The following is a 26991-nucleotide window of genomic DNA, read 5'->3' on the forward strand; positions in this document are numbered from 1 at the left end:
TTTAACTACCTCATCGCCACTATGCATAGACCTAGGTACCCAATTTCAAGTTCTTACTCATAAGGTAACTTGTCCAACAATAAACACAATACATAGGTCCTTTCTTTGGAGCTCTGGACAAACTGGACGCCTAAATCCCTCCGCGTCAGGTGTATGTCACCTAGGCAATCATTTTTTATCCAGGTAGTGTTCCGGATTCTGACCCAGCCTTCTCATGCGATGCATAGTGGCAATAAATGTCAGCTTGTCTCAATTCTCAATTCCTTAACCAACACATCCTAATCAAACAAGAACATTATGCGCGTCTAGAAACCAAAATTATTTATCCTTGGAGAAGAAGAATAATACACTCAGCTGAATAAATTCAAAATTGATGTTGTAATACTAAAATAATAAATGAAAACTTTTCAAATAATTATCCTAACAAGAGCCGTGACTATATATACGATATAAAGTATACGTATGTAATCTAGAACATGCCCTAATAAACTACATACATGTCTCTCAATATCAAAACAAAAATAAGCACAACACATATTATTGTACACAATTGGACATTTATGTCATACCAGGTACATGTACGAAGTTTTAATGGGATGTCAAACTCAATATATTATGAGTAAAGATTTTTTCTATATAATTGTCATTTCTTTTTCCTTTAAGTCAAATAAGGCACCAACATTATCTTCTTTATAATAATTTTCGAAAAATATGAATGTGAAAACAACGCTCAGGGTTCACATCTGGAAAAACCATGTTGTTTCACTAGCCGTACCAACCCATCTCGGGCATCAGGCGCATAGAACGCAATCCACAGCAACATGGAATTGGAAAATTTTGCAAACTAAGTTAGTAATATATAGCAGTTCAATAAGTATCTATAGGCTAAGCTTTCATGATAGACATTAAATACAACTTTACATAAAAGCACATTTAATGATACACTATAATACATGTAAATCTAAAACCGTTCCAACTTCCACTAAAGTTATAATGTTTTGGAAAAAAGTTACAACGTAATTCGTCGGGCACTTCTTTTTTTTATAAGGGTGCAGACAAAATGCGAAAGCACTTCTAAAGTAACACATACATGAAAATATAAGAAAAAACACAATCTTCAAAATTCAATCCTACACACTGACAGCTTTAGTTTGCGGCCACCATTTTTTTATCCACTGGAAAAATCCCATCAGCGTGAATGCGATGCTTGAAGTCAGCTTCATTATATAATCAAGTGATTCAAACGCTTTGAAGATCTGACCAACGTAATCTTTATCCGACAGAAGCTCAGTGCTGTTGCATCTTTATTTGCAAAGCATATCAACTGATAGACTACTTTCAATATAACTCACCTGACCAAAAACGGCATATACTGTTACTTTCTTCTCATATGTTGGTTTCCTTCTCAAATGGGGGTTTTGGGGACAAAAAAGTAGTGCGAATATCATTGAATAAAAAATAAACAAAAAATTCAGCTCCGTATATTTCCTGAAATTGAATTTTTTTAACATTGCATTATCATCATAGCTTACTGATCTGGGCGGCGCCCTTTAAGGCCTTGCCTTCAGCTGGTTGGGGACACACCCGACATTTGCAGGATAGGCCTGCATTTGAGTATTAGTCCTGTATTTGAGGACATAATTATGTTTACTTCAACAATGCAGGAATTACTGTGAAATGAAAATGGGATAAAGTTGAGTTTTAAAAATTTGAATCAAAGAGAAGGGCGTCCATAATATTTCAGATAGCCATATTAACTAATTGGAGACCTTTATGTACTTTGTGTATTAAACATAAAATGCTATAGTCTCCACTTTGTAATACACGTTACATTTGCACAACTTGCTCTCACCATAGATCAATAGAGGTGATTTTGTTTTGTGACTTAACCACTACGATTTAGATAATGAAAATTGTTTCCATTTGAGTAATACAGCTGTGGAAAGTTTGTATTACAGGGATTATGCGCCAATATAATAAAAATACTGTGATGCCGCCTTTTTGCGATGACATTGTTATAAAACAAAACTTTATCAATTATTCATTTTATCACAGCATACCTATCATACTCAACATTGCAGGTACATGGTCCTTGTAATAGAACGGGGCGTGGGTCCAATGACCCGAAACGAAGAAATTTACACCTGACACTACTCACAACACCATTTCGGTCCCAGTAACGAAATTCCTTCCGCGTATGTTTGGTAACGATATGTAGCACTGGTGCCTACTGAAAACACTCACCTGGGGAGCACAATTTGCTCATATATCCCCCAAAGAAAGAACTCTCCAATATGTATATACATAAAAAATAAAAATAGCTCATGAGGAGAATTTGTATAATCTATTTGGGTTCAGTTTGAATTGCCAAGAAATAAAATAAAGCGAAATCGAACAAGTAAGATAAAAAAGCAAATAAAGTTTTTATAACATTTTTGCATTATCAATTAACTTAGCTCCCATTAGGCAGTAATAGGCACCAATTGTAGCTCTAAATAAGACACCACTTTCTGTCTAAAAGTCTTTTGAGCTACAGCTGTACAATATTGCAGCTACATAATGTAGTGTCCCCAACCTGTTCAGTCATATTATAAATCAAATAAAGTACATATCAACTACATTAAAGATAGTTAGAAATAACTCACGATACAAAGGCCTACACACTACCAAGAAATATCCCATTCTCCATAGGCCTTCCTATATGAGGTAAATTTGAGTACAGTTATTGAAGTGGGGACGAATTGGTCTGTTACGGTTGCATAAAAATATTTGACTTATTTTAGTTCTGAATAATGCACGCTTTCTGATTTATTTGTTAGAAACTAAAATGAATAAAAAACATGCCTTAAATAATAAAGATTTTCATAATACATAACAACAAAAAATGTATTTAAAATGCCTTAGTCTGTCAACAACACAACATTTTACGCTGGGGAAAAATCGATCGGGATTTGCTTGACCGCTGTAAATATTTATGCTGAAAATGAAGATTTCTAGTCAAAGAACGCCACAAACCTGCCATATTGTTGAGGAGGGGAGATTCACGTCATTGAGAAATGCCTAACTGGTGTTCACATGCTTCAACGAAATCAAATCAATCGATGTGCACACCCTCCCTTTCTATAAGCCGCTTTAGCCGTCTGACATTGGAGCTCTCCTGTCATAAGATCTTGATAGAGTTACTTCCCTTTAGCTAAATTTTTAGGTAGCACAACACAACTTATAATATGAGAGTGAAACATATTTTTTTCATATAAAACCGATTATAGCAAAGAAAGTGTGATCATTTTTCAAATTCAGGTATCTAGCTTACCATGTCTTTCCGAAACGGTCTACCTTCTTTTTTATTTTTTTTAATTCCAATATTTACCGAGATTTATAATTTTGTAGAGTCGCAAAAGTTTTTAGTTTACAGTTACTACTACTCTTATCATCACTTTTTAAACAATTTATTTAAAATAAATCAAAAGTTACATTTTCATAACGCAGACCGTCTTATTGTTTTTTTTTTTTTTTTTTTTTTTTTTTTTTCATTCTTTTAATATATATATAGTGGTTGCCTACACAACTAACAAGTTACGTGTATGCCTTCTCACAGAAGACAATCCATTCAACACACACATCATTCATACCAGGATTTTACTGGTTTTTGTCTACATTTTGGACTTTTCAATATATTATTATACTAGACTAGTATGGTATAACAGAGAATGGACAAACATAAACCTCTCAGTGTAGAGTCCAGACAATGTATTGGCTGACTAGGTACCTCACCTAACCTATATTAAAACACTAACTAATCGAAATTGGACCAACGAAACTCAAACATGACGAAACAACGAATCCTTGTTGAGGCAAATTTAATCCCGATTTCCCAAAAATAATATTTGGCAGCGGTGGGATTCGAACCCACGCCTCCGAAGAGACTGGTGCCTTAAACCAGCGCCTTAGACCGCTCGGCCACGCTACCTTGGTTCCTTACCAGTTTAGATGCAGTAGTGTAGAAAGTATATATCTACCCTGATATAAATCAGTGTATATCTCTGGATGTACTATTCAGTCGGGCTGGTTGATCATGATATCCCTAGGCTACTTTTGTCTCAGACCCTTAAAATTGGCATTAACAATTGACCCGAGGTCAAGATTATAAAGAGAAAGACCTAAATGTCGAATAGGAAATCACAAGACAAGATATTCGTTCAAAGAATAATATATAATTAGATTTTCCCCTTGCATACACAAATACTTTTTACCCCAGAAACATCATAGCTGCCTTCTCTACAAAAGATACTTAGTATTCATTTTGTATAATATAACCTACTTTAATGTCGTTTCTACATAAGATAGAAATACTTTGCATACAGATTTTTTTCATCAACCCATGCAGTGATACGTTGACTACAGGTTTGTGAAATGAAAAAAGCAACAACAACAACAACAAGCAAAAAAAACACAACTGCGTATATACATGCAAATTCGTCAAAATGGTCTCAAATCGGTATGTTATACTAATTAATTTTAGTAGTCAAAGTTCAAATCAATATAGCTAGACGCTTTATTATTTTGGTCTGATTTTGTGTAGCCATGGGCAGTGGCGTAGGAAGATGAAACGTAATGGGGGGGCAAAGGTCCTCAATTTTTTTTCCCCCCCCCCCCCCCCCCCCCCCCGCCGCCGCACCTTCAGGAGGAGATTAATTCAACTCCTAACCATATATGCTTTATGTACATTTTTCATATATCATTAAATTTAATCATTGTACACATATATAGACAGTGGGGTCGCTAAAAGGAAATTAACGAATACGCAAATTGGTCAAATTAGCGTGTGAGCGTCGAAGGCGCGATATTTTGGTATTCTAGGGTTCTGAGGGTGACCCCAGGGAAAAATATTGTAATTTAGAATGGCTGAGATGAGTTTTACAAGTATTTTGATGATTTTGCGAGCGCCTGAAAGCGCGAGATTTTAGTGTTTGGGGGGTCCGGGGCCACCCCCGGGAAAAAATTTACGATTAAGATTAAGAATAGCTTAAATGAGATTTGATGAATTTGCGAGCGCCCGACAGCGCGAGATTTTGGTGTTTGGGGGTCCGGGGGTCTCCCCCGGCAAAAAAATACGTTTTAGGACGGCTTAGATGAGTTTTACGATGCATTTTGATGTATTTGCGAGCGCCCAAGGGCGCGAGAATTTGGTGTTAGGGGGGTGCGGGGGTCTCCCCCGGGAAAAAAAATACGATTTAGACTAGCTGAGATGAGTTTTACGATGTATTTTAATGATTATAATTTTAGCGTTCTTAACATGGTAATATTTCGATTTAAAGCTACCTGCATTTAGAAATGATAATTGTGTCGTCATAAAATTACCGGCTTCACACCATCGGCACAATTTTGTGTAAAATAAAAAAATGAATTAATTGTCTCGCTAAGACATATAAACAAATTGATCTTTTAAGAGACATTTTTTAAATAGTACATAGAATCCCTTGATGGACATTTGTAGTCTAGTTCGTGTGTATTGATTTTTACTATTTGAGGTTTGACATAATGTGCTTGAACGTTTTAGGAAATGCGCCGCGCAGCGGAAAATTTTCTAGATTGAAGTATGAAAAATATGCAGGAGGACCCTTTTTTCTTTCAAATAAGCATTTTTAGAAAATTTCAGTCGGCGAAAAGGGGGGGGGGGGGGGGCAAAAAGACATGTTTGCCCCCCTACCCTGGGGGGGGGGGGGGGCAATTGCCATTTGTCACGGGGAAGTATGCTAGCTTACATCTTCCTATCTTGTATTACGTTCTTCTGTTCAATAATCAAAACACATTTTCCCAGTGTCATTCTACCAAGACCACGGATTAAAGTAATTTGAAATCTGACATGTGGTGATGAGCTAAAAATGTCACCCGATGCTAAATCGTCCATTGTGTCTGTTTATGAAACGTGAACTTGATTCTTTTGTAATGTTAGAAGGGAAGCATAGGTATGTAAAACAATAAAATAAACTGTTTTCAAACTTCCATCGGCTTTATGTACAGCGTCCCATTCCTGGAGTATCGATCATTAGATACCTTCTATGTGTGGGAAAGGTTTTTGTAAAGGATCGTAGTTGTATTACAAATGTAACTATTATCCATCTCCATTTATTTGCTTCCTGACCGACCTTCTCAAAGTTTCCCATAGTCTTTTTTAATTCAATGTTATTTTTGTGATCTAATATGGGTGCAACCTGCAGACGTGCTGACTCTACCGTTGTACATGTATTGTTGTATGGATATCAGACTGGACATCTCTTCTTGTGGGTCAAAATATTTTTGTCTCACTCAATAATGCCATCAATGACACAATAATCCAGGACGGAATGAATTTGTTCAGTTTATGGTCCTCCTGGTACAAGAAAGTTCTTATTCTGTACGAAACACGCAGCCATATAACATGCTGGCGATCCTTCTTTTATACCGTGCTGTCGATTCATTCTTTTATACCATATCATGCTGGCGATTCATTCACACTTCACCTCAACTGACCCAAACAGCAGCCGAGATATTCCAGGGGTTCCGATCACTTACGATCTCTACACCCCTGGACTATTTCATAGTGAAATTGAAGGCAGCTCAGCTGAAAATATTTGACCAATCACAGACCAGCAAAGATTTCCTTTGAAGACTACAGAGAGAGCGACGCCCAAATTCAAAGCCACATAGTCAACCACAGTGTACCGTTATACGGTTCTTTTGATGTACATCAAATGACTAAATTACCTGTTCTGTTCTGTTGCCTCCAGTTTTACGATGAGATAGTCCAGGGGTGTAGAGATCGTAAGTGATCGGAACCCCTTCACCTCAACTGACCCAAACAGCAGCCGAGACATAAGGCAGGTTTCCTTGTTCATCTGTCGTCTGCCAACATTACCTATAACTGGACAGAGATATATCCTTGGAAAAGAGACATATTATTGGTGTCCAGGTAAAGAAAACGTTGTAAGTCTTTGAATAAAACCACCTTCTGTAGGAAGCTGGTAGTGTTGGTCACATTGAAAGCAATATTCAGATGAGCGATAAGACCTGCTTGGCTCCTTGCTCTTAGATGAAATCGTAAACACCGAGGTCATTACAAAGGAGACGAATTGGTATTGTCTCTGTACTCACCATAGCGTAAACTCTATAGACATAAAAAAAACTTACCTCCGACTGTGATAAAAATAACAAACATTCAATTACAAATTATTGGCTTTAATTTTAATCAATATCACATATGTATATTTATTTGTACCATTTGCTATATGAAACAAGAGTTGCTTATAACTGATTCACACAAATAATGTAGGTATATTTGGCTTGTATGCTAAAATTAAAAATAAGATCTTAAAGCATATCTTTGGTATCTTTACACGATCAATGATTGTTTGTATATAAATCTGCTTTAAAATGGATATATACGTACATGCATACCTTAATGCTTTTAAGTATCATTGGATATTATGCAGTAAAATATAGACAAATATTACTCGACGAATAACAGCTGTACATACAAAGTCATGCTACAAAAGATCGGGCGCTTCACAATGATGCAAGTTGTATCTTATATATATTGGCAACCATTCTCTATAATGTATCAAAAATATGAAAGATGATAGTTTAGATGATGGATTTATTTGTAGCCAACAATCTGTATGTCCCTTCCTTGTTTGCTTCTGAATTTCATCATGTCCATGAGTAACACCAGACTGACGGGATAATTCTATTCCAATACAAAAAACATTCGACCGCCTTCTCATCATTACGTGTTCAGTAATCTACGTAGAACACAGAAATTTTGACGTAATCCAAATATGTGCCCTTTCATTTTCATTATATTACATGACATCAATCGTAAATGACAAATGGTTACCACTTAATCGAGTTGGTTACTATCAAAATTGGAAATTCTTGTTTGAGATAATTTTAGAGAACTCGGTCCGACCAGCAGTCTTTAATCATGAGGGTAGGATAATATAAAGAATACGATTATCATTCTTGAGCAGTTATCATGTTTGACATATAACGGGATATTACGCAATTATTATCATTTAGCTCAAGAGGTATTTCACAAGTTTGGCGGATACAAGTGTCTACAGTGTACACAAAGCACTATACTAAATCTCAAAGTTTATTATATAGAAATACACATATAGTGTACTTATAAAAGTACTAAAGTTCAATGGCGACATATAAAAAGACACGTAATATAAAATCTGACAATTTATATATTGTTTATACATTAAAATTACAAATTGCGTGGGGTGATGATGGCAAAGTGAAATATGACAAGAAATGAATAGGTAAAGCACATGGAAAATAGATAAATGTATATCAAAATAGTCACATTATCTCACACACATACATCATAATATAGACAACCTTTACACGAAGTCTTAACATTTCAGATCAATCTATAAGGCAGCATTAGAAGGACTGGCAATAAGTAAAGACTATCGATTTCCATTTCACATTAAACATACATAAGCTGTTTTGAAATAAATTACAAATTGCATATCTAAACCAACAGCCTCTAACTGGACATATCGTATACTCTACTTGCTTCCAAGTAGTCCGCTACACCTGCCTATAATATTTGGCTTTATTATTATTTTTTTTTGCCTAATATATATTAGGGGGGAAAAGTCTAATAATATAGGCAGGTTTAGCGGACTAGTTTTCAAGCTGATTACGAAACAAAAAATGGAGAAACATTAAGAATTATGATTATTGAAATAGTTATTTATTAGAATATTGAGGCTGGTCCATGGTCGGGTTAGCATGCAGCATACACAGGGAATTTAATAGCATATATACGTGGATTAGCTAAGGCATTGGTATTAAAATAATATCAAATAGTATTCGCCAATAGTTATCTTACAAAGATTAGACAATAATGTACTGATAATTTAATTCCACGGCAAAAATGCGCTTCGGATGTTTATACCTTTCCAATCAATATTGTTTATCATATCAAGATATTTATTTTCGAACTGTCAACAAGTCCTTTGTCATTCATTCACGAAAATATGTTAAAATGGACAATTTTATGTAAAAAAAGAACTGACCACAATAGCTATCTGTCTTGTATTACGGTATTCTATCTTAGTCAATAACAGACACTCTGAATTAAAACAAAAATTTACATTAAACATGTACCAGCGATTAAAAGTAGGAATTACTCAGGGAAATAGATAAAGATCCATTTCATTATTGCTATTTTTTGTATATATTTGTCGTGAATGCTAGATAGTACGCACAAAGAAAACTAAGTTTTATCACAAATGAAACAAAATAAAAAAATGTTTATTTTATTCACCGGCAATTAACACACATGTTCACTCACTCGCGCACACAAATAGAATTAATACTTCGAACCGTGTTCGACAATTAAAATATCTCAATAAATGCGTTAAACCGTTTTTTTTTCTTTCAAGGATTTCAATTTAATAAGAGGTGTTTAGTTATCCGTCTTAGCAATAAAGAAAATTCTTGATATTACAGTCTAAAATTAAGATAATAGCACCAGATTACTCGACCCGTCTGTGCTTTTATACAATCTATTACACTGAATATCATATTAATCGACATTGATTACGTACAGACATTTTCTTCACTGTCGTACTGCTGCATCCAGTCAGGGATTTCTACAATACACAATTTTCATAACATCAAGAAAGCATCCTATATGCTACATCTGTTCTTGATTCATAATTATTAGTATATTTTTTAACGGAGTCGTTCATGCCTTCATTTCGTACCCTACATCAAATATCAATCTACAGAACCTTTGTCTACAACATTGATGATTAATGTCGCTTTCACAAGGAGATCAGACACGATATATGGAGGTGCTTTTTCATGAATTAATGTACAACCAACACAAATCACAAGCATGCTTCGTGGACATTACTTCCCACTGCGTTCATACACCTGTATATATAGCAATGAAATATGATCCAATTCTCATTTGAAACTATCAACAATATAGCACATTGACATTATGAGCACGACTTCCAGTTGTAGTTAGCACTTTGTGCGCGATTCGTCAGTTGTTCTAGCGATATGACCGTTTAAAGAACACCAATATGCTCAGATATTTCCGGTAGTGCTAGCACTTTCAGATCGTTTAGTCACTTTCCTTGGCTGTCTCAGTACTAAAAGGAGAGTCCATAAGCTTTCTAACGTAACATCAGAGCACTTTAACAACATACGACCATTCCGTTACACCGTGCTAGCATATTGAGCTGTTTGAACGTTATTCTCCAACGTCACGAGTCACGTTGCCGCTAGTTGTAAGATCTAGTGTTATGACAACACGAGGCCGCTCACTATCTTCGAGGTGATAATATATGGAGTATTAATAATCTGTTGTACTCTGAGAAAATGAAATAATGCGAGGATCAGCAGACTAAGCAACATCTGTTTGGAAGTTTCCTCGGCGATTCACAATTAGGTATGGGACACATACGCTCCGTGCATTCTATACGACCATTCTGAAACAAAGAAAAACAAGACAATAACAAAATGAAACAGTAGATAGTTATTTGATTAAGTAGACGTATGAGCGATGCCATTCTGATCTACCAGAGTTCCTTCCCTTTGTTCACACTCCGTCAGTACTGACGGAACACTCATCAGAAAGGAGTAATGCAATACTCTTGATACTCCAGTTTTTGTCAATATGGTCTGAAGATGTAGTTCATATATGTAACACTAATACTGACAAACATGAATCGATTTCTGGAGCGCCTAGGTTATCTTAAACATACAACATCAATATAACACTAATCATTTCAACAGACAAAAGGATCCTGCTGTTTGGTAAATGTCAATTGTACCTCGTATTACGTAATGATACTCCTGATAATTCGAATGACACGTTGTACTCGTACCTTACATATACAGTCTTTACAGTCATGTATTTTCCATTCTTGATTTTCTGCCCGGAACACGCCTCCCTTATCTGTACATCCCGGCACAGGGCGTCTCTTCATGTGTCTGTGCATTTTTTTCATCTGCTCAACAATCGAATATTAAAATAGTACATTTTCATAGTTAATTTCGTTTTGACAGTGTTAAGTACTCGATAAATGCTTAACTGCTTACATCACTGCACAAAAGAATCATATCTTTCACTATACCATTATCAAATACATGTATGACCTTTTGGCATTTTTCAGAAATGCTGCGACTACTGAAAACTACCTTTCTCCTAAGGTATTTGAGAGTTTTGGTGAGACCATTAATCGTGCCCTCCATGCCCTCCATCCGGGTCTCCATTACGGTCATGCCTTCCTTCATAGTCTCCAGACTTGCCATGGTGTTCTGGTAGTCCCTGCCCTGGTCCAGAGAATGCTCTCTATCCTCGCGGTGAGACTGACGAGGCGTGGCGGCCCTCTGGAACTTACTGGTCAGTGTCTGGAAATCTCCCGCGTCGTTACAATCTGTTCAAGGTAAAATACGACGGCATTGGCAATTTACATCAGTTTTCTCAACAAGGTTTAAGCTCTATGACTTCATTAACAATTCATTATCAAGGAGGAAATCTATAAGCTCATGATCTGAAGGCAGACGAGTTTTGAAAAAGTCAGACACAACCAATATGCAGGTTAATATTTGAAGGTCGAAAAAAGTAAATTAACACACTTAAGAGAGAAAACAAATATTGGTTCACAATTTCGAGAATGAAACATAAAAGAAAATTGCATTATTATAACTGACACAGATATCATCTCACTTGGGATGGCACTACAATGATAGATGTTGGGGTAGTAGATATTCTCCCAAAAGCTGACTTTCAGCATTATTGTTAGAGGCAGTATCTTTTGTGAACCAAATACTACTATGGGATGGATTCCGTAATCATGTTCAAAGTTATTTGGCATTATTATTTCCAATAAGTTTACGAATCAAACTTACCGGCACAACACTCGGCCCACACCTTGTAGTTGATGTTTGGGATTTTATTACAGGGTAAGTACTGAGTATAGTTGTCCACACGGGCGAACACGTCTTTCTGTACCCGGTCTATGTTGTCACTGCTATCACAGATCACACGGGCAAGTGTCGTCTGCTTGATGGCGTGTATCTGCTCAGGCTCGTACATACTGGGGTTCTCATACCAGAACCTGTGTAATACAGCAATGACGTGAACGGTATACAGCAATGACAAATTTCTACATGATGAATGGCAGATAGTATGTAGTTTTATGTCAAGAAGAGGATGGTATATCCGAAATACTCTGACTTCAGTTACAAATGTAGCTCTTTTAATTTTTTACGAGAAAAGGTTATAGGATCTGGCTTGATGTTGATGTCAGATTTGACAGGGATTTCGCTGCTTCAAGTTTTCAAACATAGTGTACAATATATAATGCTTATGATTCTATAAATCTGAATCTGATACTTCAGCTGGTACTCAGAACTTGTATAAGAAATTAAGGATACAACTTTAGTAGTACAACATTTCTTGATAGTGATATATGGAAAGGGAAACAAATTCTGCAGTCTTATAATAAATTGGTTCCATGGTAGGGGAACATAACTCTTGCATGACAAGTAGTAAAGAAATGCATATCCCGATAGAATGTGATAACTGTAACTGGTTGATGCAGAAGACCTACATTCGGTTAGTTACATTTCCTGTTACCATGGATACAAGACTTACCTATCACCGTCTCGGATCTTCCTAAACTGATCCACGAGGATACACATGAAGGTTGGTCCGACTTTAGCTCCAGGCAGTGGTGTCTCGCTCATTCCTCCCACGAACAGATCAATGTTATCTGGAGCCACAAAGACATGATTCACAGGCAACCATAACAAGTTATTTATTACAATGATTTAGACAGTTATTCAGCGCTACGACAGTACTGTAGTTAAACCTGGTTCGTTAACACCAGTAAGCAGAAATATCAAGTGCCTTATTATGACGAATGAACCAACTGATCTATAAGACCAATGCATGAGCTCATCAAGTACTCTCAGCAAAATATTAATGGTATGGTTAAAAAGTCATTTGTCAATAACCATTTATAAGAAAAAAAGGTTGAGATAGAGTAATCTTCTCTATTTCTTCGCCTATTCCACTTATTTTGCACGGAAACAATAGAGTGACATGATCCGGTCAATTACATTCGGTATGATGTGATTGGACATAAAAAAATATCATATTGTTGACTTCATACATCTGAAATGTTATCAATCTAATGGGTGGGTCATAATATTGCTGACACCATGGAACTTACCGGGGTGGCCATACAGAGCCTGTAGCTTGTCGCGGACATCACTACTGGTGATCTCCTCACGGAAGTCTTCAAAGCTGGCAGCCCTCGACATTCCACAGAGTTCCCTATAGGCGTTATAGAACGGTAAGCCGTGATCACGTCCTCGCTGAATGTTCAGTGAGGCCAAGTCTTGAGCCACAACATTTGCCAATGAAAACAGTTTCTCTGTAAGTTCAGAATTCATCATTTCGCTTGGCATCCTCTTCTTGGCTGAGACTGCAAACATGCCGCGTAATAAGGGATCGATACCGCCCTCCTCCAGCAGCCTGTAGGGCGAGAAAAATGCCTTATGTAACTGAAGATTTCCATCAGGAATCGGATAGAAACTTGCGTTCAATCTAAATATGACAGGTTGTACTAGGGCATGACCGAATCTCATAGCAGCTGTGGCGAATTCATTTGTGATGGTGGGGTTGACTTTGGGATCGTATCCTTTGTAAGGACCAAGTTTCTCCATGCCCTGGGCACCAATGATGTTGGGTAGCCAGTGATTGTATGTGATATGCTGCATCATAGCACCGACGATTTTTCTGGATTCATGGAAGATCATGTTTCCGTCCCAGTGGACATTGATCTTACCGAGCTGATGTGCGATATGATTATGCTGACGCATCCATAGCGTGTGCATGGCGGTAAGGGCCAAATGTTCGTTAACACGATTATCTCCAGCACGGAAACACGGAACGTGCTGCTTATTGGGTTCAATCTGACAGTCTATATGCTCCAGGAAGCCTGAATTGTCAAACGGGAGAAGTCGTTTTCTATTGGTTGATATAGGTCCTTCTCTTAGAAGACCACGGCTATTGGTTAGCTCACGGAGTCTTTGAATGTCAAATTCACTGCTGCCATACACATTACTTGCATCCACAAAGGCAGTGATAGCATTGATCTGTTCACGTGCAGAGAACGTCTTGTAGAAGATAGACGTGCTACCAGAATTACACATGGCACTGCTCCGAGAGAATCCGAGACACGGATGAGACTGGATACGAGAGTCACTACGGGGAACAGGAATTGGATAGCATGGGTATTCATTTTCACATGTTTCGTTGCAGCGCCGACCATCACTGAAACGCGCATAACTGATTGACTGGGGTGTTAGGGTGATATCGTGGTCTACGAACTGTCCCCACTGCATTAACATGTGCGTACTGGCCTCGTCTTCGGTCACGTGATCAGTGGACATAAGGAACGAAGACACGAGACGTGGGCTAGGAAGATGGACATTATTGTACTGCTTGGCAGCGCTCCAGCCTGTGGAAATAAAATGTTAAGGCTGATTGTTAAAATATATCAACATACATATCGATCGAATTAAAACTTTTTAAACCAATATGGGCACAAAAACCTGTTTAAAATACATAATTATTGATGAGGAACATTTATACTTTTCTTATTTGTGATCTTAAACCAGCTGTAAGTAAACCAGCTGCAATGTAAGCAGAAGCGTTATGCTAGCAATACTACACCGAAGCTAGACTTATGTGTATCATCTACCAGCGAAACTGCTGTGGTGAATGGATCTCTTCGAAGTATGGGAGACGTCAGCATAATAAGTCGATCTTTATCAGCAATATAGAACCAGAATTTGTAGGTGACAGAGAAATTAGATTAAGAAGTACCAAAAGCAATGCTATAGTCGATCTCATGGATAGAAGACTTACCGACTGGAGTGTTGAAACCATTCTCGTAAATCGGCGGGAGAAGCCTGCTAAATGCGGTGACGGTGGCTCCCTGGAGTGGCTCTTGAAGATTGTTACATGTTCCGTCCATGGTGCGATACTTCTTGTGGTAACACATGTTGTTGCATCTGGTAATACGGGGATTGGCGAAACACCCGGACATGTTGGCGATGAGGGTGAGATGACCAGGGGAGATAATATCTCTGTAGGTTTCACCTTGAAGAATACATTAATTTGGTTATCAATCACATTTAAATGTGGATTATTCCATGGACCTTATTAAGAAGAAAAGTGTGAGAAATGTGTTTCAAAGCGTAAGCTTCTTTTAGGATAGACTTCAGAATCTGCAATATCTCATAGGCAAATAACAGAGTTGGCCGGCAGGTTGCGTAATGGTGCGATGGACAGTTCGGTACTACAGCGGGGACTTACAAATTATTATGCCTTTTCTCTCTCAATATATATTTACACAATATTATAGTTATATTTTTAATTACCTGTTGTGTCGACGTCATATGTATGCCCTTCTCGAACATGTCGAACAATGATGTCCAGGGTCTGTTCGAAGATCTCTTCAGCTCTGGCCAGTTCCAGCGCCTCAGCTGCAGGGTACCTAAATATAGCGATCAGGTCCTGCACGGTGTGCTGTCTGGATCTGTCAAATAGGTGGCGCTGTGTATCGTTAATAGCAACATTCACACGATTGGTTGCTTCCCTTATAGCCTGTCTCACAAAGGCGTCGCCCTCGAACGTACGGTCGTCGCCTAAAGGGTCTAATAGAAAATATCAGCATAAAGATACATATCTTTAAGTGCAAAATTCAAATTGCTTGAAACGAACTTTGAAAGACATTTATTTCATACATGTTGTGTTGATAAACAAGAGCATTTTAGAGACCAAGCGACTTTTTAGATTTCGAAATAACCTCAAAGAAATAGATTTTTTTGTGTGTTCGTTCATGTCGCTCATAATTAAAGTAGGACCCTTTAATTTATTTAGAAACAACTGATTAACAAATTCTTACCTGTCACTTTCAATAGAACAGCCTTTCTATTGAATCCGACGGTACCTTCAGCGAAACACTCGTACTTTCCGGCGTCGCTAGGGACGATGTTCCTGATGACGAGGCGGTTACCCTGGAAGGAATATTTAGCTCCAGCCTGAAGTAAAACTTGATCTTTTATCCAGCGATATTGAGGAATAAAATCGTCGGTGTCACATTCTAGTAGACTGTTGGTTCCGACAAATGTCTCCACTTCTCTATTGGTGGGGAATTCCTGAGTCTGAGCTGTTGGAAAAATAAAATGATTACTTTTTAGGAATAAATCAGTGCCAATGAATAATTTTTCCGTTTATTGGCAAATTAATGAAATTGATAAACATTAAAATTAAGGTAGCAAATCAAGGTAATTCAACACCTTCTCTGTGTGGAAATCTCAATATTTTGTCCAGGACTTTTCCTTTTATGTTCGTCACAAAAATGTTTCAAAATATATACATTAAATGCAACATATAGACAACTGTTTTACAATGGTACTTAATATATCAACACATAAAAATATTAAGAAGGAGGTATATTCTGTACTTTTTTACAGCATTTCTTGGAACATACATTGTAGTTACATCATTAAAGTCTCGTAGACCAATTCATTAGATAACAACCTTACGATTGAGGTAGTAATAGACTTTAAAAAGTATATGGGGGAATTGATATCGGGTAGATTTTGTATATCATACTAAAATGTATATTATTCACGTTCTATTACAAATCTGATATTTTTCAATAGTGACCATCTTGTTTAAAATCCCACCCCAGTATTAAAATAATAAGCTATTAACATTGATTTCTATATGCGAGTTTCAAGATCAGCAATTACGCATTCATTCATAAATGAAGCATTCAAAAGCATTAAATCTTTAAAGTTATACATTTAGTGGTGCCGTATTTTTATACTCACGAATCGAAAAGAGATTTTAATAAGCTATTTACCACCAAATTTTACCGACAGTTTGAAGATTACAATACTTACAATGCAGATGTTTTAATTTTACAAGTACAACTAGGAGAAAATGATTTTTGGTAGTACTGCCAAAATCATTATATTTAAATTACATCTAAAGTCCGGTGAAAGGAGTACATTTGACCGATTGGCAGGCGTATTATAGCCACGCCTCTTGCCCGCAAACGCACATGTACCAATTCAATGTCGGAGCAAAGATAGAAACATACAAGCATACACAATATAAAATACAAAGTCACATGCGGTTTGATTGACAGGTGGCGATTCGTGAATATCATTTCATACATAATTGTGTAATTAGTAATTGTAAAGGTATTCCTGCAGGTATCTTACCATCAAATCAAACATAAGAAATAAAAACAAGAATTTTACAGTGTATACATTTTCTGTTGTAACGTATGTTTATAAGGCATCATAATATATGTTTATCAGTCAATTTGAATGATTTTAACAGCTTAACTCATATCAAACTTAACGATTTTACATAGATTACCTATGAAAAAATGACATGTCATAATGTTCACCCTGTTCTGGCACATATAACTTTAACATTATAAAGCTATCACTATTTTGATGATACAGCGATTTTACATGTGCATTTTAATGATTTGATTGGTTTTTTCTTTGCTGTCTATCAGATGTAGACAATAACCCCTTTCTCTGATATGCACAGGTGTTTTAGTTAACGTCTGTTTCCTGCCATCATTGACTCGGGCAATATGACACCTCCAGCTGGCGACTATAACATTTTTATATGAAATGCATCACTAATTATCATTTCCATTGCATATCCAATTTGTTCTAAGGATGGTATGCAGAGGGAATATATGCATTGACCTGAATGATAAGAATCAAAAACAAAGTTTAAAGTTTAGACATGAAAGCCAGATTAATTACAGAAAGAATAAATACAAATACAAGATTAAAAGGGGAGTAAAATTGAGATAGAGATATAGTAATGGAAAATATGTTGCCCTGATAGTGTTACATAACGCATGTAACATACAGGTCAACTTTCTTAACAGATCAAACATAATGTTACTGAAATGTTATATAAGAACAGAGAGGGCTGCCAGGAAAAAAGAAAAGGCAACAGCAGGAAGCATGATCTTTAAAAACGCAAGGGGGTTAAAGAAACAAAAACGGAACACCACAAATTAAAAAGCAAAGACAGAAAAAGACTATTTTGATGTAAAGGAATGATGAGAAAAGCGACTCCAAATGAAACGCAATAGGAAGGGAAGATTGCACTCTACTGACAGTACATCGAAGGTTAGGGAACCAACAACAGAAAAGCCCACATGGTAAGGAAAACATCGCAGACTCTAGTTTGATAACAAATGGGTGCAATGAAATAGTGGACGTGGTGTCCCTATATACTTACTTGGCTGTGTTATGGTGAGTTCAGCACTGGCCTCTGCTGCCCCTGCGGTGTTGGTCAGTTTACAGGTATAGATCCCCTGGTCAGCGTATACTGCCCGGGAAAATCTCAGCAATGCTCCTAGTTCGTAAACCTGTACACGGTCATCTAACGTCACCACTTCATCTTAAAGAAACAATAGATATTATTTATCATAAAATAATAATATCATATTAACTATCTTCGCGGGGATTGGTAAAATTTTAAAAGATTCGTATTTTGTTTTTCATTTCTCTGCCACGGATTGTTTTAAACAATATATTCCCCAAAGTAATAGCTATCAAGCAAATGAAGAAAAAAAATGTAATTGTGTTTGACGTATTTTTCTGAATGGTGATGACAATATCTGTATTGACAATGCTTAGACAGGAAGTTGCGTTGGCCGAAAAGGGAATGATGACGGATAGGTATGAGAGAAAGAGAGAGTGTGATTTCGATGATGGAAGGTTTTTGTGGTGATATTGGTGCTTTTGGGGTGATATTGGTGTTCTTTGGTGATATTGGTGTTTTTGTGGCGATATTGGTGTTTTTGTGGCGATATTGGGGGTTTTTTGTGGCGATATTGGTGTTTTTGTGGTGAAATTGGTGTTTTTTGTGGTTATATGTGGTGTTTTTGTGGTGATATTGGTGTTTTGGGGTGATATTGGTGTTTTTTGATGATTTTGGTGTTTTTGTGGCGATATTGGTGTTTTGTGTCGATATTGGTGTTGTTTGTGGCGATATTAGTGTTTTTGTGGCGATATTAGTGTTTTTTTGTGATGATATTGGTGTTTTTTGGTGATATTGGTGTTTTTGTGGCGACATTGGTGTTTTTGTGGTGATATGTTTCTGGTGCTTATGTGGTGTGATATTGGTGTTTTTGTGGTGATATTAGTGTTTATGTGTGATATTGGTGTTTTTGTGGTGATATTGGTGTTTTTGTGGTGATATTGGTGTTTTGTGGTGATATTGGTGTTTTTGTGGTGATATTGGTGTTTTTGTGGTGATATTGGTGTTTTTGTGGTGATATTGGTGTTCTGTGGTGATATTAGTGTTTTTGTGGTGATATTGGTGTTTTTGTGGTTATATTGGTGTTCTGTGGTGATATTAGTGTTTTTGTGGTGATATTGGTGTTTTTGTGGTGATATTAGTGTTTTTGTGGTGATATATTGGTGTTTTTGTGGTTATATTGGTGTTCGGTGGTGATATTGGTGTTTTTGTGGTGATATTGGTGTTTTTGTGGTGATATTAGTGTTTTTGTGGTGATATATTGGTGTTTTTGAGGCTATATTGGTGTTTTTGTGGTGATATTGGTGTTCTGTGGTGATATTAGTGTTTTTGTGGTGATATTGGTGTTTTTGTGGTGATATTAGTGTTTTTGTGGTGATATTGGTGTTCTGTGGTGATATTAGTGTTTTTGTGGTGATATTAGTGTTTTTGTGGTGATTTTAGTGTTTTTGTGGTGATATTAGTGTTTTTGTGGTGATATTGGTGTTTTTGTGGTGATATTGGTGTTCTGTGGTGATATTGGTGTTCTTTGATGATATTGGTGTTTTTGTGATGATATTAGTGTTTTTGTGGTGATATTAGTGTTTTTGTGGTGATATTGGTGTTCTGTGGTGATATTAGTGTTTTTGTGGTGATATTGGTGTTTTTGTGGTTATATTGGTGTTCTGTGGTGATATTAGTGTTTTTGTGGTGATATTGGTGTTTTTGTGGTGATATTGGTGTTTTTGTGGTTAAATTGGTGTTTTTGTGGTAATATTAGTGTTTTTGTGGTGATATTGGTGTTTTTGTGATGATATTAGTGTTTTTGTGGTGAAATTGGTGTTTTTGTGGTGATGTTGGTGTTCTGTGGTGATATTAGTGTTTTTGTGGTGATATTGGTGTTTTTGTGGTGATATTGGTGTTTTTGTGATGATATTAGTGTTCTGTGGTGATATCGGTGCTTACGTTGTGATTTTGGCGTTTTTGTGGCGACATTGGTGTTTTTGTGATGATTTTGGTGTCATTTTGTGATATTGGTGTTTTTGTGTCGATATTGGTGTTTTGCGTTAGGATCAGCAGTGCAATGATGGTGGATGGGGTTGAAATGAAGAGGTTAGAGACTGGTGATCGCTACGTGTGTAGGATCGACAGGGAAATAATAAAGTAATTGGTGTAATGATGATATTTTTTGTATAGCGTAGATGAGTGTGTGGGGGAATGCAGTTGGAAGTACAAATAATTGGTAGGCGAAGCCAGATGTATTGTGTTTGTCTTTGATAAGAGGATGAATGGGAGCTAGAGCTTCGGGTTAGATTGGGAGGTGTTTGTGATGGAGATTTATTAACATTTATCATTTTTAATGAGCTTTAAATTGAATAAATCGTTATCTTATCACTCCTACCGTCTTTGAACCACGTGATGACTGGAGTCGGAGTTCCGGTTCCGGTACAGCGGAACATGGTAGTACTTCCTTCCACGGCTTCATGGTTTTCTGGCCGTCTTGTAATTACAGGTGGTTCTGGTAGGCCAAACATAAGAAATCATTTAGACCTTTTGTTCATACTATACGGCCACACATAAAAATCATTAGAGAACTTTAAACATATCGTTTTCAGGTGAGTTTAGGAATTGTATTATAGAATCAATCGTCGTACCATTGTTGTTTTACACTGTATGGTGATCAAAGATGACAAATTATCACCGCATCAAATCTATTTATATATAAAGATTCTGATTTAAACTTGGAATTTGTTAAAATACACATGCTTTTACACCATTCATTTTTCAATTATCTTATCACGAGAAACGTACATGTTCAATCACAAGTGCAGGATGTAATGGTTGTAACGATGATTAATCGAATCAACAGTATATAAAAACATGTTTTAATAGGATATAACTAGCTATAGACCTGTTTTGATTGGCGTAAACGTGGGGAGTTTGAAGACAGGACTTAAAGTGTCATTTAGGACAAAGCTGTATTCATGAATTGAAAATTAATAGCTACACTGAAAGTAAAGAGATAATGTCTGAGGTTACAAAACATTACATAACAATATCTCCTGAATGGCGGTAAATTATACTTAATTGAGACCAGTGTATTCACTGTGACAGTGGTAATTCCTTTAGTCGTGTGCAATTACGCTTTTAATAAATTGTGACATTTGAATTTTCATTTTGATGGTAATTTAATCATTTAACCTCTACCATATGTAAACTTAATGCTCTGAGTAATGACATTTTACTTCCTCTTTCATGGTGTTCGTCGTTTAAAGAGTTATTATCATAAAAACATAAACATCCGGTAAAATATGGATTAAACCATACAGGATTCCGAACTCCTAATACATCTTGTTTGTCAATATATATCAATATCTATATTTCTATGATCTACATAGAAATAAATTGATGGTTAAACATCTCAATTTGCGTGTCTTTGAAGACAATATTGTAAATCTCCCTGAACTTTGTGTTAGCTATCATTGCAAAGTAAATATGCAATGTAAGTATCGTTTATCCGTATTCGAACCATCGTCCACGAGTGTACCTTACCGTATCGGCCACAACTGAACTGTCGCTCACTAAGGGTTCCGATAGCCCTGTTGAGGAAACTTGGGGGTGACAGACAAACACCCGTGACCTGGAGACGGGAGCGTCTTGTCTGGACCAGCCGGGGTATCCATAGTATATCACAGTCACAGTGGACAGGGTTCTCATCCAGACGTCTGGAACATAAACAGAGACATTAGGGTTCTCATCCAGACGTCTGGAACACAAACAGAGACATTGTTAAACAGTGGACAAGGTTCTCATTCAGACGTCTAGAATATAAACAGAGATATTGTAAAACAGTGGACAGGGTTCTCATCCAGACGTCTAGAATATAAACAGAGATATTGTAAAACAGTGGACAGGGTTCTCATCCAGACGTCTAGAACATAAACAGAGATATTGTAAACAGTGGACAGGGTTCTCATCCAGACGTCTAGAATATAAACAGAGATATTGTAAAACAGTGGACAGGGTTCTCATCCAGACGTCTAGAACACAAACAGAGAATTGTAAAACAGTGGACAGGGTTCTCATCCAGACGTTTAGAACATAAACAGGGACATTGTAAAACAGCGGACAGGGTTCTCATCCAGACGTCTAGAATATAAACAGGGACATTGTAAAACAGCGGACAGGGTTCTCATCCAGACGTCTAGAACATAAACAGATAATTGTAAACAGTGGACAGGGTTCTCATCCAGACGTCTAGAACATAAACAGAGATATTGTCACAGTTCACACAGGGTTCTCATCCAGACGTCTAGAACATAAACAGAGATATTGTAAAACAGTGGACAGGGTTCTCATCCAGACGTCTAGAACATAAACAGAGATATTGTAAAACAGTGGACAGGGTTCTCATCCAGACGTCTAGAATATAAACAGAGATATTGTAAAACAGTGGACAGGGTTCTCATCCAGACGTCTAGAACATAAACAGAGTATTGTAAAACAGTGGACAGGGTTCTCATCCAGACGTCTAGAAATAAACAGAGATATTGTAAAACAGTGGACAGGGTTCTCATCCAGACGTCTAGAACATAAACAGAGATATTGTAAAACAGTGGACAGGGTTCTCATCCAGACGTCTAGAAATAAACAGAGAATTGTAAAACAGTGGACAGGGTTCTCATCCAGACGTCTAGAATATAAACAGAGGACATTGTAAAACAGTGGACAGGGTTCTCATCCAGACGTCTAGAACATAAACAGAGACATTGTAAACAGTGGACAGGGTTCTCATCCAGACGTCTAGAACATAAACAGAGATATTGTAAAACAGTGGATAGGGTTCTCATCCAGACGTCTAGAATATAAACAGAGATATTGTAAACAGTGGACAGGGTTCTCATCCAAACGTCTAGAATATAGAGATATTGTAAAACAGTGAACAGGGTTCTCATCCAGACGTCTAGAACATAAACAGAGACATTGTAAAACAGTGGACAGGGTTCTCATCCAGACGTCTAGAACATAAACAGAGATATTGTAAAACAGTGGACAGGGTTCTCATCCAGACGTCTAGAACATAAACAGAGATATTGTAAAACAGTGGACAGGGTTCTCATCCAGACGTCAAGAACATAAAAAGAGACACTGCAGCAGTTGAACAGAACTAATTGATCACAACTTTGTGTACATAATGGATGATAATTTGTTGCAGTTAATAAATTTTAGCAAAATATGTGCAAAATTTACATTTTCGTAAAAAGGTGTCGCAGATTCGGACCATATTTCTGTCACTATGCCATAGTTGGAATGGGAAAATAAAATAAGAATGAAATAAGACGAAACTCTGCTGTTCTTTTATGCTCTGTAGCTAAAACTAATATTTTTGAATGAATGGAACCATTGTGTATGCTTCGAACGTTGTCAATAATTTAGGCTCCTTATCCCATTGCTTTATTCAACAGAGAACATCATTGGTGATACTGAATCCAGGAGGTCCAAAGGAGCAAGCGTTCTAAGATTCGTCAACAACAAATCTAGGTCAACAACCTCAAGTGAGAGTTGTGTAGTGTCAACAAAGCCACAATCCTCATTCAGAAGCCTTGAACAAACCTGACTAAGTAAAGAGATATTGGTGTTATCCCTAACACATTTCAACGAACGCATCTAACTATGACCCATGTATCGTTTGTTTCTACGCCAAAAGTGACAATATCTTATAAAAGTCGTGATCAATCGACAACCAGGGGTATGTATGTCCGGGAGTGAGGAATATCATTTTTTTTTTTTTACATTTTATGTCACCATTGAATAACATGACTTGTTCGGCATGTTTTATCGTATGTTTAGTTTTTGGTAAGTTTTCTCATAACAAAGTGCCACATTGTGTTATTTTGTTTTGCGTCTCTTATTGCAGTTTTTCCCAAATACTGACATAAAATCATCACACACGTCATTCTAATGAATTAACACTATCTTTTCTTCGCCACCCACGCCTTTCCCAGAAGTCAACTTTGTATGAATAAGAGTATATCATGCAGGATTTGACACTTTTATGATATTAACTTATCTTATCAATGAAGCGTTTTCATTCCAATTTTAACCTTATTAATCTTCGAAACGGTATCCGGTAGAGTTGCTAAAACTAAATAAATGATCAACACATTGCAGCTCTAGGAGTACATACTGTGTCTGTTTTCTAATTACATAACTGGTGATAAATGTTAAGTGTAAAGATACGGAAATGAAGAAAGCCCAGACCAAACTGTACCTAGTGTTTATAAACTGTTATCGTACCTATAACGTCCGATAGCTGGGAAATGTCAGCTCGGGGTTTCACAGCAGGCGTCTATTTCGGTTTGTCAATGCAAAAGTTTCTTTCGTTGCTATAAATGTCTAGATTTATGCATTTTTGTGAAAATGAATAAATAAACTATCGCAATTTTAGGGGAAAAAGTAATTAATTATATACAGTGTGCATATACCTCCACTAAAATGAATCAATCTTGCTAAAAGTACAGCAACTCGCACGAAACACGTTTCTCTTAGAAGTATGCAATACTCGTGTTAATTGTATGTTTGACGTTTTACTTGCAAAATGTAAATAATCATTTAAGAAAGACCTTTCATCTGGGAGGTAAGAAGACGTTTTGAGTTGGGATTTCTTTTATAACATCGTAAAACTGTCTCCCATGTGGAAATCTACCCAATCTTTGTCTGTTAGCCGTGCATTGTGATATAAATCGTGTTTCATCGGATGGTTTGATCAATCCTCTGTACAATATAAACACACATATATAAAGTTCCTTGCTCGATAACGACTTTTCAAAAAAATATATAAGCATTACCCAGATGGCTGGATCTAACAAAAACCAACACAAAAATCACAGTTTCTGTGTATAAGTTAAGTAGAGATAAAATAAACAGGACTGTCAGGAATGCATAAATATAATCCTACTTGAAGGGGCCGGTCTTGCACCAATGAAGGTGCAGAAACTCGTGGGGGAATAGCTATGAAAATTACACCGCCAGATCTAGAACTAATATCATGCACTTTTTTATGGCAGAGTTTTAGACCATACATCTCAAATAAAAACCACGGGAAATTCCACGGCTCCAAGCACAGAGTGTTTTTTGCAGCTGTGGTTTGATTTAGCATACACCAAGACGCCATTTTATCGTTACCCTCATAGTAAAACATATGTTAGTTAGGAAAACTTACAGTCGCTGTAGCTTTGGTGTGTTGTCAAACAATCCTTCCGGTAGACTTGTTATGTTGTTATTGTGCATAAATCTGTAATGAAAATTGATATTTAAATTATACTAAACGATAAAGCACAAAATCATATTGATAAAAACAATGAACATCGACAAAAAGGAAAAAAACGTGGGTAAAGATAAGGAAATAATAGGTTTACAAAGACATAACTGAAATACACTAGAGACATAGAGCAAAGGATAATACAAGTATAGATATTATTCTTTCAGATAGATATATAAAAACTGATAAAGTTAAGCATGAGAAATATTTTACAAAAAATATATGTCGCGTGACAATGAAAAAAACTCATCAATGTATCAATATATCGCCGATTGAAAATCAAAATTAGTATCACGTCTTGAGAAGATATTGTTTATGTATTGTAGGAATGAACAAAACTTTATAAATGTTTCTACATTCACATAAAGCACATACCAACGTTCGAATTCTCTACACCTTAGATTCAATAAGCATTCAAGTATTTTAAGGCAATGCTAAGCCTTATATAAGGTCATCAACTGCCAACAAGGATATTCTAATATAATACGTCGATACCTTTATTACTTTATTCAATGTTATTTATCCATGTTGATATCCTGAGCATCCCTGTAGATAACACAGACATGGTTACATTATGACACTTATGGACAACATTTCAGACATACTTGGACACAACCACATATACCATCTAAAGACAATAAACATGTGTATCTGTGATTGTGACACGTATTTTAAACATCTACGGTATGTTTGTAATAAAAATGACTCGTCATATTTGGTCATTTCCTATTGATGTTTCACGCTTAACCGACCTGGCGAAGAAATCAACTGAATGTTTTAATTCTTACTTAATATCTACCAGTTAAAAATGGACTAGAATCAATCTATTAAAATTTTAAAAGTTCGTTTTTGTAAAATGAAATTTTGTCGGGAAACTGATGGCCAGTCGAAACGCTATACTTTGCGCATTCACGATTCTTGTAAGAAAAACATATTAACATTTCACAGTTTGACAGCAAAAATACAAGAAAGTTGCATTCACAAATATCATGCTTATATTATAGAAAAAAATGTCTCCAATTGAATGAAAGCAACTAATAGCTATGAAACATAGGTTTTAAACAGTAACCTTAATAAATTGAACAGAAAATACAAAACAGCAGTAGTTAAGCAAAAGTGGGATAGTGTGTCTGTCTCGTATCCATGTTATTTCATGTTATCTTTGACTTATGCGTCAATAAACAACATTTATTTCTGTTTCAAATTAGCTTCAATCTCTCTAAACTAATCCAAACCAGACATAGTGCAGAAACTTTAATGATTGAGCGGATTGTTACGTCATTATTTT

The 26991-nt window shown here is 36.4% G+C and overlaps 1 protein-coding gene and 1 non-coding gene across 3 annotated transcripts in view; both read right to left on the bottom strand.

Moving 5' to 3' along the window:
* Positions 1-3888: 3888 nt before the first annotated feature.
* Positions 3889-3970, bottom strand: Trnal-aag (transfer RNA leucine (anticodon AAG)). Its single transcript has one exon. It is a non-coding gene; the product is annotated as a tRNA-Leu (tRNA).
* A 3232-nt stretch (positions 3971-7202) lies between these two features.
* The window catches only part of LOC138325396 (peroxidasin homolog), a 43895-nt gene continuing 24106 nt past the window's right edge, over positions 7203-26991 (bottom strand). For both annotated transcript variants that reach the window (XM_069271029.1, XM_069271030.1), the window contains 13 exons: positions 25605-25676; positions 21935-22107; positions 20784-20900; positions 18380-18541; positions 15999-16262; positions 15472-15747; positions 14957-15190; positions 13254-14546; positions 12674-12791; positions 11926-12134; positions 11212-11450; positions 10899-11021; positions 7203-10499 (listed from right to left, as the gene is read on the bottom strand). In XM_069271029.1, the coding sequence (XP_069127130.1) occupies positions 10407-10499; positions 10899-11021; positions 11212-11450; positions 11926-12134; positions 12674-12791; positions 13254-14546; positions 14957-15190; positions 15472-15747; positions 15999-16262; positions 18380-18541; positions 20784-20900; positions 21935-22107; positions 25605-25676 (3373 nt within the window). In that variant the 3' untranslated portion in view covers positions 7203-10406. The remainder of the gene's footprint in view (positions 10500-10898; positions 11022-11211; positions 11451-11925; positions 12135-12673; positions 12792-13253; positions 14547-14956; positions 15191-15471; positions 15748-15998; positions 16263-18379; positions 18542-20783; positions 20901-21934; positions 22108-25604; positions 25677-26991) is intronic.

Source organism: Argopecten irradians, chromosome 6, assembly GCF_041381155.1.
Source record: "Argopecten irradians isolate NY chromosome 6, Ai_NY, whole genome shotgun sequence".
Classification (NCBI taxonomy): Eukaryota; Metazoa; Mollusca; class Bivalvia; order Pectinida; family Pectinidae; genus Argopecten; species Argopecten irradians.